The sequence below is a fragment of the Plecotus auritus genome (genome assembly GCF_963455305.1).
Source record: "Plecotus auritus genome assembly, chromosome: 1".
NCBI classification, from domain to species: domain Eukaryota; kingdom Metazoa; phylum Chordata; class Mammalia; order Chiroptera; family Vespertilionidae; genus Plecotus; species Plecotus auritus.
In genome coordinates this window covers 247,720,511-247,740,927 of record NC_137770.1, presented here as the reverse complement: position 1 = coordinate 247,740,927, position 20,417 = coordinate 247,720,511, and the positions used below count along the sequence as shown (strand labels likewise).

The window sequence follows — 20,417 nt, the reverse complement described above, 5'->3', positions numbered from 1 at the left end:
GCGCTTCCACGGAGGCGGGAGAGGCTCCTGCCACCGCTGCTGCGCTCGCCAGCTGTGAGCCCGGCTTCTGGCTGAGCAGCGCTCCCCCTATGGGAGCGCCCTGACCACCAGGGGCAGCTCCTGTATTGAGCGTCTGCCCCCCGGTGGTCAGTGCGCATCACAGCGACTGGTCATTCTGGTCGTTCCACCATAACGGTCACTTAGGCTTTTATTATATAGATTATAAATCTGTGGAGGTGTAAACAAAAAAAAGAGTCAGCCCGGCCGGTGTGGCTCAGTGGTTGAACATCGACCCAGGAATCAAGAGGTCACCATTCAATTCCCGGTCAGGACTTGATCCCCAGTGTGGGGTGTGCAGTAGGCAGCCAATCTATGATGTTTCTTTCTCATTGATGTTTCTATCTCTCCATCCCTCTCCCTTCTTCTCTCTCTAAAAATCAATAGAAATTTTGTTGTTTTTTTTAAAAAAGGCATTTATGGAGAAAAGGAAAGTATAAAATTTCAGATTGTTGAAGAATGTCTTGCTGAAGTATTTTTTAAAGGGATGATTATGGGTGATATGTTACCAGGGTATAGTAAGTATTTAGATTTTAGAGGATATATTCTAGACAATGACATACAGTCTTTAAAATGTCAATATTATCAACACACCAGAAATCATGCCCTATGAAACTTTAAAAATTTGTGATGAACCTTTTAAATGTCAACTTAGAAATGGCAGAAGGCACATGTCTTTTCAAAATTCTTTAGAGAGAAAGGACACGAAAAGGTTTGAGGACCTCTGGCTCAGGGATCCAAGAAGCAGTTTGAACACCGTGGACAGAGCATTCCCTTACTAATCCTTTTTCTGCCAAAGGTGTCTTTCCCTCTACTTCAGGGTAAATCATCATCCTAGCAACCCAGGAACCACCCAGGGGCAGATCTAACTCCAGGGAATTTAGACTGCATTAAGGTGGACTGGGATGTGAACACAGCAGTTTGCTTCACAGTTCATTCCCTGAACCACTGTGCTGCCCCCACCTGTTTCACAGACGAGGCCTTTAGTGATATGGCCTCTTCTCTCTCTCTCTCCTCAAGCCCAAACCGTGTAACGTCCCCACTGTGAATTCTATGCCCTCTCCTTTCTGACCTCCTCTTTATTTCCACCAGCCAAACACTTCACGCTCTCTTCCCTTAACCTGAAAAGCGTTCTCCAAGTCCTTCCCCAACTCTCTAAAGGCTGACCATCTCCTAATCACACTTTAGATCTCAACTCAGGTATAATTTTCATAATTAAAAGAAAGACATCGCAGACTTCTCTCCATGCCACCCAGCAAAAGCAAGCTGAAACAGCACCACACGTGGGTTAGATGTCTCTCCTATCGCCTGGAACTGACGTCCCTCCTGACGCTGACACACCTGGTCGGAGAGACCCTTTGTACATCTGCCTTCCTCGTCCCCTCATATGAATGAACACAAAAGCTCCTGGAGAACAATAACCGCCCCCCCTCCTTTTTTTAAGCCATTGTATGGCCCGGCTGCAGTGCCTCAGTGGTTGAGCATTGACCTATGAACCAGGAAGTCACGGTCTGATTCCCAGTCAGGGCAATGCCTGGGTTGCAGGCTTGATCCCAGTGTGGAGCGTGCAGGACACAGCCGATCAATGATTCTCTCTCATCATGGATATTTCTCTCTCTCTCTCCCTCTCCCTTCCTCTCTGAAATCAATAAAAATATATTTAAAAACAAACCATTGTATCCACAGTGCCTAGCATATAGTAGACACTTAACAAATATTTGTTCGATAAGGGAAGGTTATCTAATTATCCATATTTGCAATGACTTACCATTTTTTCCAGAGTTTGATTCTTCCCATCTTCAAGTAGTCCCGAACACTTAACACTGGATTTGTTTACCACTTCTGCAGCTTTTAAAAACACAAAAAAGAAACACGAGGCATTAACGAATCACTGAAATCTAAGTCATATCATCAGTGAATACTGAAAATAGCCTCTACAGTTGTGCTACTTACTTATTACTTACTTAAAACAACACAATAAAATTCACAATCAAAATGCCTATTACCATTGTAAGGAACATTTTTATGTAAAGTATCTTCAAATTAACTGGAGGCAGATTCATGTGAGCGTGAAATGATTATTAAAAATTACTACCTGGCATTTATATTTGAATACTTGATTCTGAAAACCCTTGTAAGAAACCTGGTAAGTATTAAAGGTTTGAGGAAATTCTTAGACTGAATAATATGGCAATGGAACAATTAAAGGTTCAGTAAAACATCATTACTATAAACTTCTGATTTAAATTTCGCTCTCTTTCATTTTAATAAGCCTGGGCTGATCAGTGTTAGAATCTGGATCACCTCCAGGCAACATGACTCAGGAGTCTGTGCTCATAACCACTGCGAGGTACGTTGCCTCTGTGGCAATGATAACAACCAAGAAATGCAAACGAAGGGAATTCTTTCACTTACAATAGAAAAAGGTTATACTTAGGGCAAGTTTACAAGAAAGGGACTAGGCACTCAATGATTAAAACCAAAAATCTTGCTCGTGGCTCAAGGGTTGAGCATCGACCTATGAACCAGGAGGTCACGGTTTGATTCCTAGTCAGGGCACAAGCCTGGGCTGTGAGCTCGATCCCCAGTGTGGGACATGCCGGAGGCAGCCAATCAGTGATTCTCTCTCATCATTGATGTTTCTATCTCTCTCTCCCTCTCCTTTCTTCTCTGAAATCAATAAAAATATATTTTTTAAAAAGCCCTTTTTAAAAAACACACCTTAAAATCTTATGAAATGGCATAAAATAAGATCTATACCAATGGAAAGACATAGCGTTGGGATATACGCAAAGTGTTCAATTCCTCCAAACACCAACTTAATGCAGTGCCCATCAGACACCTTACAGGGCTCTTTTGATTGAAAAAATAATGAAATGTTAAATATCTGAAAACAGACGAGCAAAGTCACAAAGATGAAAGACTTGCCAGATTACCAGAATACACTATAAAGCCACTACAATCAAATCCACACGGTATTTGAATAGGAATAGAAGAAAAGATCTCTATAAAAAATCCGGAAACTGACCCCAAGACTTCTGAGACTTTAATATACAACAAAGATGGTGTTTCAATTAAGTAGCAAAGGACACATTAAGAAATAGGGTGGTACAACTAGCACACTTCGAAAAGAAACTAATACAAACTCCTTGGGACAAAAACAACGAAGGACTAATACCTGCATTCTACAATTCTTATACATGGACGAAAAGACAACTTAAAAGGAAAAGCAATAAAAGATAGGAAGAGGCAGTACACAAACTAGCCAATTCCCAAAAGCAAATAAACGGGATACAACGCTCAAACTCATTAGGGGTCAGGAAAATGAAAACCGATATAACTGGAGATGGATGGGGATAGGTAGTTTCATGCATTGCTGGTAAAAATGTGGATACAGTAAGTCCCCACTTAACACCATCAATAGGTTCTGCGACTTAAGCCAAATGATGTATAAGAAAACGAACTGTACCACCAACTAATTGCAATAGACAGGAGTTAAGTTCCTATGGTGCCTCATCAAAGTGATGACAAAACAATGTCATTTGAGGACCTGTTGTCGTTAGAATCTTTTTGGAAAGCAAACTGCCAACACTTACTAAAATAAAAAATATATGCAGCACCTTTGGGGGTTGGGAAGAAATGGACTGATCCCAAGAGAGCAAAGATGGGCCTCTTGGGTGCCAATGAAGTGCTATTTCTTGATTTTCGGGTGAAGGATATAGGGGTGTTAAGTTTGTGAAATTTTGAGCTATAAACTTAGGATAGATGAGGTGTGTGTGTTGGTGTGCGTGTGTGTGTGTGTCCTCAATTTTAAAAACAGACAAAGTAGAAGACTGTAGGAGAGAAGCCAAGATGGCGGCATAGGTAAACACCTAAACTGCTGCCTCGCACAACCACTTCAAAACTACAACTGGCCGAAACCGGTTTGGCTCAGTGGATAGAGCGTCGGCCTGCGGACTGAAGGGTCCCGGGTTCGATTCCGGTCAAGGGCATGTACCTTGGTTGCGGGCACATCCCCAGTGGGAGGTGTGCAGGAGGCAGCTGATCGATGTTTCTCTCTCATCGATGTTTCTAGCTCTCTATCCCTCTCCCTTCCTCTCTGTAAAATATCAATAAAATATATTTAAAAAAAAAAAAAAAAAAAAAAAAAAAAACTACAACTGAAAGACACAAGGGACATCATCCAGAACCACAGGGAGGCTGGCTGAGTGGACATTCTACAACTAGAAGGGAAGAGAAAAGCACATTGAGACTCAGAGGAGCTGCAGGAGGCAGAGGTATGGAGGCGCGCGTGTGGAGAGGGCTGACAAATGAGTAATCAGTTGGCTTTTTCCATCCGCAGGGAGACACAAGCTCCCGACTGCTCTGAACTCCAGTTCCGGGCGAGACTCTGGGGACCCAGACTCATACGGGGAGAAACCGGACTGTCTGGCAGCGGGCAGAACTCGAGGGCGGCTTTCTCTCAGAGGTACTTGCAGTGATTACCGCAGGACACTGAGACCCGGGAGCCTCTTAGGGCAGGGCTGATGGGAAGCCATTGCTGTTTGCTCTGCCCTGAGACTCCGCCCCACCCCAGCTGTGTGCAGAGGCTTTTGCATATGAGTGGCCTGGTCCTTTGAAATCTAAACTTACCTAACAAACTGCAGCTGAGTCAGTGAGACCCAGAACATCCAAAAGAAGGCCCAAGGCCCCCCAGCACCTTGCATAGCTTCACAGCTGCGCCTCATCTGGGCACCTCCAAACCCCAAACAAAGAAGAGGAATCTGCAGATCTATCCGTAGCTCCTGCTGGGTGGCCTCAGGCAGAGGCTACATTAGCACCTCCTTGGAGATCCAAGAGCCAGTGTACCCAGGGGTCAGAGTGGGACCATCCAGATTACAGCTCCTCAGATCCATAAGGGACACACTCAGGGGGCAGACTCAGGGAGCACCAAAGCCCCACTGAAGCAAGTCTTGCCTCATAAGGGTGTCTCCAGCACAGAAGTTCTCCCATCATAGACACAGCTGATCCTCACAGCCAATTGGCCTGGAGAACAATTCCTCCCAGTGATACCAACAACAATCAAGGCTTAACTACAAGACTGTGCACACAGCCCACAAAGGGGTGCACCAAGAGTGTCCACCTCAGGTAACTGGGGAGGCTGAGCCACTGGGCCCTACAGGACACCTACCACACAAAGCCACTCTGTCAACACAGGGAAGCAGCCAAAATGCGGAGACAAAGAAACAGGTCACAAATGAAAGAAATGGAGGAAAGCAAATGACTGGATATAGAGTTCAAAACCACGGTTATAAGGTTTTTCAAGAATTTTCTAAAAAAAAGGTTGATAAAGGTCTCACTAAGAGACCCTCGAGGATATGAAAAAGGACCAACTAGAAATTAAGCATACACTGACTGAAATAAAAAATAATATACAGAGACCCAACAGTAGACTAGAGGATCGCAAGAATCAAGTCAAAGATTTGAAATACAAAGAAGCAAAAATCACACAACCGGAAAAGCAAAAAGAAAAAAGAATCCAAAAATATGAAGACAGTGTAAGGAGCCTCTGGGACAACTTCAAGTGTACCAACATCCGAATTATGGGGGTGCCAGAAGAAGAGAGAGAGCAAGATACTGAAAACCTATTTGAAGAAATAATGACAATAATGACAGAAAACTTCCCCCACCTGGTGAAAGAAATAGACTTACAAGTCCAGGAAGCGCACAGAACCCCAAACAAAAGGAATCCAAAGAGGACCACACCAAGACACATCATAATTAAAATGCCAAGAGCAAAAGACAAAGAGAGAATATTAAAAGCAGCAAGAGAAAAACAGTTAGTTACCTACAAGGGAGCACCCTATGATTGTCAGCTGATTTCTCAACAGAAACTATGCAGGCCAGACGGGAGTGGCAAGAAATATTCAAAGTGATGAATAGCAAGAACCTACAACCAAGATTACTCTACCCAGCAAAGCTATCATTCAGAATTGAAGGTCAGATAAAGAGCTTCACAGATAAGAAAAAGCTAAAGGAGTTCATCACCGCCAAACCAGTATTATATGAAATGCTGAAAGGTATTCTTTAAGAAGAGGAAGAAGAAGAAAAAGGTAAAGAGAAAAATTATGAACAACAAATACATATCTATATCAACAAGTGAATCTAAAAATCAAGTGACTAAAAAGTCTGATGAACAGAATAATCTGGTGAATATAATAGAATCAGGGGCATAGAAAGGGAATGGACTGACAATCCTTGGGGGGAAAGGGTATGGGGGGTGCGGGAAGAGACTGGACAAAAATCATACACCTATGGATGAGGACAGTGGTGGGAGGCGGTAAGGGCATGGGGTGGGGTTGGGAACCGGGTGGAGGGGAGCTACGGGGGAAAAAAAGAGGAACAACTGTAATAATCTGAACAACAAAGATTTAATAAATAAAAAAACACAGACAAAGTATATAAATCATCTAACCAAACCACCTCACTCCTGGCTGTTTCATAGAAATATATGCAACAGTAAATATATTTTTTTAAAATATATTTTATTGATATTTTACAGAGAGGAAGGAAGAGGGATAGAGAGCTAGAAACATCGATGAGAGAGAAACATCAATCAGCTGCCTCCTGCACACCTCCCACTGGGGATGTGCCCGCAACCAATGTACATGCCCTTGACCGGAATCGAACCCAGGACCCCTCAGTCCGCAGGCCGACGCTCTATCCACTGAGCCAAACCGGTTTTGGCACAACAGTAAATATTTTAAATAAAAATGTTTATGGCAGTATTGCTTCATGGCCAAGGACTGATATCAGTCCAGAGGGAAGTCGATGAATAAATTATGTAACGTCCACACTCTGAAGCACATAGCCATTGAAAAGAATGACTTGAAACAGGATCAGTTGACTTGGAGATGCAGAAATTAGTGAAAATGTGATCCCATTTCTAAAATAAGTGACCAGCCCTAACTGGTTTGGCTCAGTGGGTAGAGTGTTGGCCTGGGGACTGAAGGGTCCCGGGTTTGATTCTGGTCAAGGGCGTGTACCTTGGTTGTGGGCACATCCCCAGTAGGGGGCATGCAGGAGGCAGCTGATCGATGTTTCTAACTCTCTATCCCTCTCCCTTCCTCTCTGCAAAAAATCAATAAAATATATTAAAAAAAGAGTTTTATTTAAAAAAAATTTAAGGGATTTGAGAGAGAAACAAGATGGCGGCATAGGTAAACACCTAAACTGCTGCCTCGCACAACAATTTCAAAACTACAACTAAAAGACAGAACGGACACCATCCAGAACCACAGGAAAGCTGGCTGAGTGAAAATTCTACAACTAGAAGGAAAGAGAAAAGCTCACAGAGAATTGGAGGTACGGCAAAGGGGCTTTGTGCGCGCAGAGAGGAAGGGCGGCTGAGAGCCTGGCTGACTTTCTCTGGCGGAAGGGGGAAGGAAGCCTCCGACCGCACTGAACCCCAGTTCTGACTGCACTGAACCCCAGTTCCGGGCGAACCCCTGGGGACCCACGCTCTTACGGGGGGAGTCTGGACTCTCGGGCGGAGACTCGAGCTGGGAAAGGCAGAAGTCTGAAGGCGCGCACGGGCCAGTGCGCACAAAGGATGTGGAGGTTGCCACAGGCTTTCCCTAGTGGAAGGGAGTCAGAGGCTCCTGACTGCACTGGGCCCCAGTTCTGACTGCACTGAACCCCGGTTCCAGGTGAGCCCCTGGGGACCCACGCTCTTGTGGGGGGAGTCTGGACTCTCGGGCGGAGACTCGGGAGCCGGGGAAGGCGGAGGACTGAAAGCGCGCGTGCGTGCCAGTGCGCACAAAGGCTGCGGAGGTTGCCACAGGCTTTCCCTAGTGGAAGGGAGTCAGAGGCTCCCGACGGCACTGAGCCCCAGTTCTGACTGCAGTGAAACCCAGTTCCAGGCGAGCCCCTGGGGACCCACACTCTTGTGGGGGGAGTCTGGACTCTCAGGCGGAGACTCGAGCTGGGGAAGGCGGAGGACTGAAAGCGCACATGCGCGCAAGGGCAAGGCTGACAGGAAGCCAAGACTGAGACTCCACCCCATCCAAGCTGAGCACAGAGGCTATTGCAATTTGGCAAGTCTAATCCTATAAGGCTGTCTCCAGCACCGAACTTCTTCCAGCATAGACACAGCTGATCCTTACAGCCAACTGGCCTGGAGGTCAATTCCTCCCAGTGATACCAACAACAATCAAGACTTAATTACAACAAGGCTGTACACACAGTCCACAAAGGGGTGCACCAAGAGTGTCCACCTCAGGTTAACGGGGGAGGCAGACCCACTGGGCCATATTGGAAACCTAGCACAAATATCTACCTTACCAACTCAGGGAAGCAGTGAAAATGCGGCGTCAAAGAATCAGATCACAAACGAAAGAAATGGAGGAAAACAAACGACTGGATATAGAATTCAAAACCACGGTTATAAGGCTTTTTAAGAATATCCTAGAAAATGCCGATAAATATAACGAGACCCTCGAAGATATGAAAAAGGACCAACTAGAAATTAAACATACACTGACTGAAATAAAAAATATTATACAGAGACCCAAAAACAGAATAGAGGAACATAAGAATCAAGTCAAAGAATTGAAATACAAAGAAGCAAAAAACACTCAACCGAAAAAGCAAAGAGCAAAAAAAAAAATCCAAAAAGTTGAAGATAATGTAAGAAGACTCTGGGACAACTTCAAGCGTACCAACATCAGAATTATGGGGGTGCCAGAAGAAGAGAGAGAGCAAGATACTGAAAACCTATTTGAAGAAATAATGACAATAATGACAGAAAACTTCCCCCACCTGGTGAAAGAAATAGACTTACAAGTCCAGGAAGCGCACAGAACCCCAAACAAAAGGAATCCAAAGAGGACCACACCAAGACACATCATAATTAAAATGCCAAGAGCAAAAGACAAAGAGAGAATATTAAAAGCAGCAAGAGAAAAACAGTTAATTACCTACAAGGGAGCACCCTATGATTGTCAGCTGATTTCTCAACAGAAACTATGCAGGCCAGACGGGAGTGGCAAGAAATTTTCAAAGTGATGAATAGCAAGAACCTACAACCAAGATTACTCTACCCAGCAAAGCTATCATTCAGAATTGAAGGGCAGATAAAGAGCTTCACAGATAAGAAAAAGCTGAATGAGTTCATCACCACCAAACCAGTATTATATGAAATGCTGAAAGGTATTCTTAAAGAAGAGGAAGAAGAAAAAAGTAAAGAGAAAAATTATGAACAACAAATACATATCTATCAACAAGCGAACCTAAAAATCAAGTGAATTAAAAACCTAAGGAACAGAATAATCTGGTGAATATAATAGAATCAGGGGCATAGAAAGGGAGTGGACTGATAATTCTCAGGGGGGTTCATGAAGAGAATGGACAAAAATCGTACACCTATGGATGAGGACAGTGGGGGGGAGGTAAGGGCAGAAGGTGGGGTGGGACATGGGTGGAGGGGAGCTATGGGGGGAAAAAGGAGAAATAATTGTAATAATCTGAATAAAGATTTATTTAAAAAAAAAGAAATATAAAAAAAATAAAAAATAAATAAAAAAATATAAAAAATTAAAAAAATTAAAAAAAATAAAAAATAAAAGAAGTGACCACATCTCCCCGTTTGTGCACACGTTACATGCACGCACCGCACAGGTGTTGCCCCCAGTGGCCATCTAGGAGACGGAAGTTTCTGTTCAGAAAGGTCACTGGGAAGCACTCTCAGGACCGACCTCTGCAGGCGAGTGAAGGTGCCGTCACTGCAAAGGGAGCTGACGTGGCCCTGCAGGGTTGGCCCTTGGGGGTTAGGAAGCTAGGCCTTAGCCTCAGCACCAGACAGTCACTGGACTGTTTGCTCCTGGGAAAGTGGTGTGTCCTCGGGCCACGCAGTTTCTTCGCAGCTGAGGCGGTCACCAGGAGGCGCTGTGCTGCGAGCAGCCTACCAGCGAGGACCCATTCCCGGGCACACCTGGTGCCCCCTGCACGGAGTCCCACACTCGGCTCACTGCTTGCTGCGCACAGCCACTTGTTGCAGATCATTCTGAGCAGCTTCTTCCGGATTCTGTGGTCTCTTCCTGGGGAAACTTTTCCAAGGAAGGGCAGCGGCACTGCAGCTTGCCTCAAAGCTGCAAAAGCTATTCGTCTCCCTCTTCTACAGCCCACGCGAAGGCCCCTCACCCCGGCTGAGCACCCCTGGCGGCCTGGGCACCCTGAGCAGTGAGCTCTTGGTCACCACGCCTTCCTCAGGCCAGGGCTGATGTGTGTGCTATGAAATGTGGGCAGGGGACCAAGAGGTGGCCCATCACATCACCTTGGTGCCAAGTACATGCTTCCCTGCCCCCAGTACAGAACAGCAGCCCTAACATGACCAGGAGGTCCAGCCGGAGCCGGATGCAGATGGCATTCCTTGCCTGCCAGGCTCTTCACATAAGGATCTTGGAGTGATCGGGTGGCAGCTGACCTTGGAATGGAGTGGCACCCTTCCTGTGCCACGGGTGGGCTGCCCCTCGGAGAGTCAGGACAACCTGCAGGACCCAGACCGTTGGTAAGCAGGGCCACGCCCACTTCCACCTTTTGGTTTCGACCCCATAATTGTACACACGGGAGACGCTGAGCCCTGTCGTGGCCACGGGTGCACAGTGTCCACGGCGCCTGGGGGTCTTGCGCCATCACCGAGAGGTCCTCCCCAGGCGGGCACCTGAGCTGTGCCTGCTACAGGCCACTCACCGCTCCATCGGGCTGGTGTTCATGGGTGTGTAGCTGTGAGGGAGCCGAGAGTGCCATGATCATGCACACTGCAGCTCCGCCACGATAAAGCGGGCCCCCACGTCTAACGAGCTGCTAAGCGGGAGTCGGTCAGTGGACCAAACGCTGAAGCCCTGATACACAGCCACGGAGGCCCTGCAAGCCCAGGCCTGAAGCCTGTGCCCATTCCGGTCAAGACCACCCTCTGCACCTTTGGGGGCATAAAGGGTTCCGTGTCATCACCTCGCCAGCAAGTGACTGCTGTCCTCAAAGGGTGATGCCACTGGGACTGAGCGCGTGGTCTGTGCTGGAAGGCTGAACGTTCGGTGCTGCAGGAGCTCGATCAGGCCTGGCGAAGAGGAGCGCCATGCTGTGGGGCCACACCCAGCCTCCGCCCAGCCTCCCAGTGACTGTAAGAGCCCACAGTGCCTGTCCTGGGCAGATGGCAGGCTGGGGACGTCACCTGGCCGAGTCTTCCTCATTGTGTGGCGTCCTTCAGCACTCACTCTACCTCAGGCAGCTGCTCCCTATGCTAGCTGGTACCATAATCTTCAGACTGCTGTTACCCCTTGGTAGCTAATCCCATTACTAGTCAAAATGCTTTCGAGGTTCCCTGTTCACATCACTGTTGTTCTGACCCACACAGCCACACACACTCCCTTAACAGGCCCGGTACCTCTTCCGGGTCCTGATGACTTAATGGCCAGGAGGGAAGGCGGCGGCGGTTCCCGAGGGAGCAGGTGTTCGTTTTTCAGGACAAGCCTCTCGCGTGCGGGGATGGGACACTGGCCTTTAACAGAGGAGCAGCCACTTCTGCGGGTGCCAGAGATCCCTGGGACTCAGGGTTCCAGTGCACATCTCAGGGCCTGGCCCCTCTTCCTGACCGAGGCCTGACCTTGAGGCAGCCCGCCTGCCAGGGCTGAGTGCGAATCCCACCTTCTCGGAGCTCCCAGCTCCACAAGTCTTCGGACTAAGCCCTGGCCTGTGGCTGCAGGTGGTCTGCTTGTCGGCCACCAGGGAAGGTAATCCCTCTGGTTATCCCATTTAGCCTTTCATTGCTAAGTACTCACCCTCGGTCTGTCTTTTTCCAAAGAACGTATTATTCCCAGCCACAGCCACCGATTCCACGGAGTCCCAGCAGCCAGGGCAATAGCTGTCGCTGGTACAGACCAAGCACGCCAGTGAACGTTTTAGCGGCGCTGCCACCCGTGGCATTCCAACTACAACTGCTATGACGTCACCAGGCGGGCCTACCTGAGGGACCGGCCTCCAGAACACCGTGTCTGCTTCCAGACCACTCCCTGCACCACCTGCAGCAGATCAGGGTCCTGGGAACCAGACTGAGGGTCCTGGGAACCAGACTGAGCTGTGCCCGCAGGAAGTTTACTGGGGGCTTAGGGGGAGGGGTTGGGGAGCAGAGCAACAGTTAAAGCACCCAAAACACTTCACAGTAAGTTCTCTACATGGAGCCGCATGCTGCTGATGAAGTATTTGAACAGAACCTTGTAAAATGCTGACTTCATCCTCAGCTGTGAGTGAAGGAGAGAAAAGAAAGGTAGGCAGAAAGCTGGAAGATGTCACGGGTTTGGAAGTGACAGTCAAATCTGCACGTGGCAAGGAGGAAAGCGGAGGGACGAGACTAAGAAGGGCAGCCAAGGGCCTGGCAGGAGAACACGGGTCGTTTCCAAAGATGAACTGTGCAGAGAGCAAGTACAAGAGCCGAGCGAATTCTCACAAAGGCAAGACCGCACACAACAAAATGAAGGCGAGGAGAAACCAAGATGGCGGCATAGGTAAGCACCTAAACTGCTGCCTCGCACAACAATTTCAAAACTACAACTAAAAGACAGAACGGACACCATCCAGAACCACAGGAAAGCTGGCTGAGTGGAAATTCTACAACTAGAAGGAAAGAGAAAAGCTCACAGAGAATTGGAGGTACGGCAAAGGGGCTTTGTGCGTGCAGAGAGGAAGGGCGGCTGAGAGCCTGGCTGACTTTCTCTGGCGGAAGGGGGAAGGAAGCCCCCGACCACACTGAACCCCAGTTCTGACTGCACTGAACCCCAGTTCCAGGCGAGCCCCTGGGGACCCACGCTCTTACGGGGGGAGTCTGGACTCTCGGGCGGAGACTCGGGAGCCGGGGAAGGCGGAGGACTGAAGGCGCACGCGGGCCAGTGCGCACAAAGGCTGTGGAGGTTGCCACAGGCTTTCCCTAGTGGAAGGGAGTCGGAGGCTCCTGACTGCACTGGGCCCCAGTTCTGACTGCACTGAACCCCGGTTCCAGGCGAGCCCCTGGGGACCCACGCTCTTGTGGGGGGAATCTGGACTCTTGGGCGGAGACTCGGGAGCCGGGGAAGGTGGAGGACTGAAAGCGCGCGCGTGCCAGTGCGCACAAAGGCTGTGGAGGTTGCCACGGGCTTTCCCTAGTGGAAGGGAGTCGGAGGCTCCTGACTGCACTGGGCCCCAGTTCTGACTGCACTGAACCCCGGTTCCAGGCGAGCCCCTGGGGACCCACGCTCTTGTAGGGGGAGTCTGGACTCTCGGGCGGAGACTCGGGAGCCGGGAAGGCAGAGGTCTGAAGGCGCGCATGTGCACCCAAGGGCAAGGCTGACAGGAAGCCAAGACTGAGACTCCACCCCATCCAAGCTGAGCACAGAGGCTATTGCAATTTGGCAAGTCTAATCCTATAAGGCTGTCTCCAGCACCGAACTTCTCCCAGCATAGACACAGCTGATCCTTACAGCCAACTGGCCTGGAGGTCAATTCTTCCCAGTGATACCAACAACAATAAAGACTTAATTACAACAAGGCTGTACACACAGTCCACAAAGGGGTGCACCAAGAGTGTCCACCTCAGGTTAACTGGGGAGGCAGACCCACTGGGCCATATTGGAAACCTAGCACACAAATCTACCTTACCAACTCAGGGAAGCAGTGAAAATGTGGCGTCAAAGAATCAGATCACAAACGAAAGAAATGGAGGAAAACAAACGACTGGATATAGAATTCAAAACCACGGTTATAAGGCTTTTTAAGAATATCCTAGAAAAGGCCGATAAATATAACGAGACCCTCGAAGATATGAAAAAGGACCAACTAGAAATTAAACATACACTGACTGAAATAAAAAATATTATACAGAAACCCCAAAACAGACAAGAGGAACACAAAAATCAAGTCAAAGAATTGAAATACAAAGAAGCAAAAAAACTCAACTGAAAAAGCAAAAAGCAAAAAAAAAAAAATCCAAAAAGTTGAAGATAGTGTAAGAAGCCTCTGGGACAACTTCAAGTGTACCAACATCAGAATTATGGGGGTGCCAGAAGAAGAGAAAGAGCAAGATACTGAAAACCTATTTGAAGAAATAATGACCGAAAACTTCCCCCACCTGGTGAAAGAAATAGACTTACAAGTCCAGGAAGCACACAGAACCCCAAACAAAAGGAATCCAAAGAGGACCACACCAAGACACATCATAATTAAAATGCCAAGAGCAAAAGACAAAGAGAGAATATTAAAAGCAGCAAGAGAAAAACAGTTAGTTACCTACAAGGGAGCACCCATACGACTGTCAGCTGATTTCTCAATAGAAACTATGCAGGCCAGATGGGAGTGGCAAGAAATTTTCAATGTGATGAATAGCAAGAACCTACAACCAAGATTACTCTACCCAGCAAAGCTATCATTCAGAATTGAAGGGCAGATAAAGAGCTTCACAGATAAGAAAAAGCTGAAGGAGTTCATCACCACCAAACCAGTATTATATGAAATGCTGAAAGGTATTCTTTAAGAAGAGGAAGAAGAAGAAAAAGGTAAAGATAAAAATTATGAACAACAAATACATATCTATCAAGTGAACCTAAAAATCAAGTGAATTAAAAACCTGAGGAACAGAATAATCTGGTGAATATAATAGAATCAGGGGCATAGAAAGGGAGTGGACTGATAATTCTCAGGGGGAAAGAGGTATGGGGGGTGCAGGAAGAGACTGGACAAAAATCGTACACCTATGGATGAGGACAGTGGGGGGGAGGTAAGGGCAGAAGGTGGGGTGGGAACTGGGTGGAGGGGAGGTATGGGGGGAAAAAGGAGAAATAATTGTAATAATCTGAATAAAGATTTATTTAAAAAATAAAAAAATAATAAAATAACTTAAAAAAAAAAAATGAAGGCGAACGGCAATTCGGAAATACTGAGGACCCAGGGAGAGAAGGCAGCCCCGAAGCAGGCAGAGCAAACCGAACCCAGCCCCTGGCAGGGTTTGCTGTGAGTGGAAATAAGAGTTTTATGTTTAGGGGATAGAAATAAAAATAAGTTGTTTATCCATAGACTCTGGACTAGAATGAGTATAACCGAAATAAATCTATTTTGCCACTTTGTTATCTGTCCTTAAAATTGCAAAGATTTCCACGAAATGATGGAAATAAAACATTTCACATAAATGAATTGGATTTTGACAAATATCTATCTCTAGGGGCCTCAAACTCCTAATTTGCAATGTCTGTAAAAATATTTTTATTTTACTAGAAAACACCAAATTCGCCTCTAAGCTCTCTCAAGTTAAATAAAAAAGAACCTGGATAAATGCATGCTAGAAAACATTACTTGATCTTCATAGGTACTTGGATAAAACATAGAGAGGTAGTCTAATAAATACGTTCTTAATCCTATGTACAGCACCAGGTCAGCCCCAAATCACCCTGAAAACTCCTCCCCCCAGTATTTACCAAAGACTTTCAGTAGCATTACTGAACAATAAAATGCCAATGAAAACTCAAGTCAGATGAACCCAATTCTGAATCTAGTTTAAAAGTGTATGAATTAGGGTAAAAGGCTGAACTACTATTCACAAAAGACCCAACACTACAATACAATGGCTTCAAGAACAAAAAGCAGGTTTATTTCCCAGGTCGAGGTGCGTAGCCTCAGCTGGTGGCGCAGCTGTTCATGAAGCCGCTCTGGGACCCGCTTCCTTCCAGCTCGGAGTCCCACGATCTGCCAGAACACTGTTATCACCCGCAGGGTCGGGAAGGAGTCCTTTCAGGTTGCAACTGGAGGGAAGGCAAGGGGCGGGCAGCTAGGAAGCAAGCTGGGTGTGCTCCGGCCCGCTCTGGAAATGGCACGCACATACCACTGACCGGAACCTGCCTGAGCCACACCTGATGTAGGAAGACTGAGCCATGGAGTCTGATCGTGTGCCTCAGAAAGGAGGGACAGACTCTGGCGTGGCAAACACATAGTCTTTGCCAAAAGGCTTCTGGAGCAATACAAAATGCCCGTGATTAAGTGAGAAATGGTTGCCATAAAACGTCAGGATAATGGTTGCCACTGAGCAAGGAGAGGGTTTGAAGTTGTATTTTTAGTTTTTGCATCTTTTTTTCTTCTTCACAGCAAAGGGTTTTAAAATAAGAGATCAATCTTGCAAAAAGTTTATGCAGTCCAATCCTTACTGAATATGTATCTCAAGATACCTCAAGTAGTCTAGCAGATCAGAAAAGTAGACCCCAAAGTGACATATAACATTACTAAGGTTTGGTTTTACTGCTACTTTAGTGTTTGTCAACCAAATATTTGTAGCTTGCTTTCATCGATTTCTGAGTGCAAGTTTGATATATACTGAGTATGAAATACGCTTTCAGATATTAAATGATTTACAATATTTTAAGTGATAAGAACAGCTCAGCATGTGACAAAGATCCCAGGAATCATTAGGTCTTACATCCAGCATCATTCATCAGTAGCCCATTAGCAATCCAACTTTAATTCAAATTCCTATCCTATATAATAAAAGCCTAATATGCTAAGTGTCCGGTTGTCCGGTCAACCAATCAAAGCGAATATACTAATGATATGCTAAGGCCACTCAATCGCTCCCTATGACGTGCACTGACCACCAGGGGGCAGTTGACCGGTTGACCAGTCACTATGACGTGCACTAACCACCAGGGAGCAGACGCTCCGACCGGTAGGTTAGCTTGCTGCTGGGATCCAGCTGATTGGGACTGAGCGAGACGAGACTGAGCGAGACGGGCCGGACATTCCCTGGAGCCCTCCCATGGTCCCTCCCTGGCTGGCCAATCTCCTGCATCCCTCCCTGGCCCCAATCGTGCACTGGTGGGGTCCCTCAGCCTGGCCTGTGTCCTCTTGCAATCCGGGACCCCTCAGGGGATGTCGGAGAGCTGGTTTCAGCCCGATCCCGCAGGCCAGGCTGAGGGACCCCACTGGTGCATGAATTCGTGCACTGGGCCTCTAGTGAAATAATAGAAGTGGTGAGGCGCAGTGGCAGACAGACTCTAAGGTGGTCGGTCCCATGACCCATGCCTCCCAGTATTCATGCCCTTGTAAACTCCTTCCCCCGAGTGCAGGTGGGACTTACTGACTCACTTCTAACAACAAAATAAAGGACAGGATATTTGTGATTATGCTACATAAAACTGTAATGTCAGTCGTGCTAGGGACACACTCTTGCTGGCTTTGAAAAAGCAAGCGCCTATATGACGAAAAGGTGCCTATGGCCACAGCTACATAGAAAAGAACTGAACTCTGCAAAGAACCGTGTGAACTTGGAAGCGAATCCTTCCTCGTTTGAGCCTCAGATGAGACGCCAGCCCTGGCTGACACCTGCACTGCAGCCCTGCAGATGCCTCTGCTAAGCGGTGCCCAGGCTCCTGGCCCACAGAAACTGTGAGGTAACAAGTGTGTTGTTTAAGTCACTAAGTGGCAGTAATGGTGTCATGTGACGAGAGATAACAGAATCCTTGTGAAAATCCATTTTCCAAATGCAAAACACCTGACAAAAAAATAAAAACTTATTTACTATCTATCTTCTCAATACTGCCTAATAAAAAGGGAATATGCAAATTGACCATCACACTGTAACAAGATGGCTGCGCCCACAGCAGAGGCAGGGATTCCACAACACAAGATGGCTGCACCCACAGCGGAGGCCGGGTTCCCGTATGAGCCTTAACGAGCAATCAGCAGGGACCTGAGGCTGCGTGGCACTGGGCTGGGGCAGGGACCTGAGGCTGCACCCCCTGCCTGGTGGGGCTTGACAGGGGACCTCAGGCTGCGCCCCTAGCCCGGGCCAGGAGACCTCAAGGCGCGCCCCCAACCCGGCGCCAGGCCAGGCGACCTGAGGCTGCACCCCACAAGCAGCAGGGCTTGACGGGGGTGGGGCCAGCCAGGTCTGGATCTAGCCCAATGGGGGTGTGGCCAGCCAGGTCTGGGTCTCACATGATTTCGAGGCGCATGTGGGTGAGTAGGGACTTGACTCTGGTTCCCGTGGCGCGCCCCAGACTCTGACAGGAGGAAGATTTTCATATACATTTTACTGATTTTCTTTCATCTCTGACACTTCTATTATAGAGAAAGGGCAAATAGCAATATTAAAATATTTCCTCTAATTAATTCCCTTTTAATGTGCACCAATTTCATGCACTGGATCACTAGTAAATTTAAAAAACTTGGGATTTAACAGGGTATTTTAAGACTATGACAAGAGAGTTTGTGAGATGGGTGACAAGCAGAAATTTTCCTCAAGAGACTCACATTATAATTACCTACCAGAGGCATTTCACTACCAGTTACTGAAGGGAGGTACAGTTCCACCTGTCAAGTGCACACTGCCTTTTAGAAAGCAAATATATACAGAATAAAGGAGAAAGCTCTTCAATGATTAATTTTTTGTCTTTTTTTACTATTCCCACCACCAGCATCATTACCCCTAAAACACTAGGTATGTAGTCCACACCCAAAAATCCTTACCAGTGACTTTATTAGTAACTTCTATAAGACACACAAGCAACAGATGCCTGAATATAAATGGAGTGAAATGTTAAGTGCTATTATATCTTAATTAAGAAACTGCATTTATAACAGTGTTTGCACTGTTTGTCAATACTCTCAATTATTTCATCTCAATATAATGAATCAATTATATCTCACTCATAACTTACTCTGGAGAAAAGAAACAAACAACTTATTGGCCCGGACTTACAAATTTAAAATACAAACTACTTTGCTAGTGAAAAATATGTTCCAAACATTTCAGTCACATTTATGAGCATAAGTCACAGCTTTTACTATTATACCACGTCATGAACATGTATACACAGATTCACCAACCTTTGCTCCCTAAGAGTTTACACACTTCTGTCAGTACAATATATGTATCATCAAAAACACTTCTTGCCCTGGCCTGTCTGGTTCAGTAGTTAAAGCGTTAGCCTGCAGACCGAGGGTCTCAGGTTTGATTCCTGGTCAAGGGCACATACCTGGCTTGCCGGTTCAATCCCCGGTACCCATCAGGGAACATGCAGGTGGCAACCAACTGATGTCTCTCTCATCAATGTTTCTCTCTCTCCCTCCCTTTTCCTTCCTCTCTTAAAAAATAAATCAATGGAAAAAAATATCTTCAGGTGAGGATTCACAAAAAAACTTAGAAAACAAAACAAACAAAAACACTTCTCTTGTCCACCACACACAATAAGCAAATACAGTCATCCAGTATCATTAGGGGATGGGCTCCAGGCCTCCCAGGGCTACCAAAATTCATGTTTAAGTTACTAAGTGGCAGTAATGGTGTCATGTGATGAGAGATAACAGAATCCTTGTGAAAATCCATTTTCCAAATGCAAAACACCTGACAAAAAAATAAAAACTTATTATCTATCTTCTCAATACTGCCTAATAAAAAGGGAATATGCAAATTGACCATCACACTGTAACAAGATGGCTGCACCCACAGCAGAGGCTGGGTTCCCGTATGAGCCTTAACAAGCAATCAGCAAGGACCTGAGGCTGCTCAAATCCCTTACATCAAATGGCACAGTGTTTACATATAACCTATACTGGCACAAAGACCACAGCAGGGTATGCCTACACATCATTTGGGTGGACTCAACACAGTGCTGGGTGCATGTCAAACTCAAGTTTTGCTGCTTCCTGGAATTTTCTGGGACTTTTATTTTTTGCTAATATTTCTACCTGCAGTTGGCTGAACCTGCAGATTTGACATCGGAGGGTATGGAGGGCTGACTGCACTGTGTACAGGCTCAGTGACCCGAGAGCTAAGGCACTGTGGAGGAGCCATGTCTTTTGAAGTTACTTGAACAGCCAATGAGATTTAAGGAATGTCTGACAGCAACGCCTGGGGCAAGGAAGTGTTCCATTTAAAAACAAGGGCTGAGTGAGCAGCAGCTCCGTCATCACGGAATGCCAGTCAAGGGAGGGAAAGCTGGACTCCACTTGTTCGCAGGCAGGAGCTTCCCCACACGATTTAAGGTCTACAGAATAATTGTGCTACATTTCATTTCCAAACTCTTACTCTTAAGAATTAATAACACCAAAGTAACAAAAGACAGAAAGGTTCAAAAATATTACTCACTCTTTCCACTCTCTCTCCAATTCTTAGACTCCACTAAATCACCTGAATGCATAGCGGACATAATCCTCTGAGCAGCACTGGAAAGTGGTGTCTGACAGAGATCAAAGCCTACAAATGCCTCATAATTTTCCATTTTCATAAAATCCTAAACATAAAACATAACACCTGTATATTAATTTTGAGCCTTCAAAATAAGAAACGAGAAATCTGAAACTTTTTATGTACT

At 46.4% G+C, this 20,417-nt stretch overlaps 1 protein-coding gene across 1 annotated transcript in view; it reads right to left on the bottom strand.

Annotated features, from left to right (window-relative positions):
- The window catches only part of POLN (DNA polymerase nu), a 100,255-nt gene extending 79,838 nt beyond the window's left edge, over nucleotides 1-20,417 (bottom strand). The window contains exons 1-2 of the mRNA XM_080666475.1: nucleotides 20,192-20,417; nucleotides 1,826-1,905 (exon numbers count right to left, since the gene is read on the bottom strand). Coding sequence (XP_080522601.1) covers nucleotides 1,826-1,905; nucleotides 20,192-20,330 — 219 coding nt within the window. The 5' untranslated portion in view covers nucleotides 20,331-20,417. The remainder of the gene's footprint in view (nucleotides 1-1,825; nucleotides 1,906-20,191) is intronic.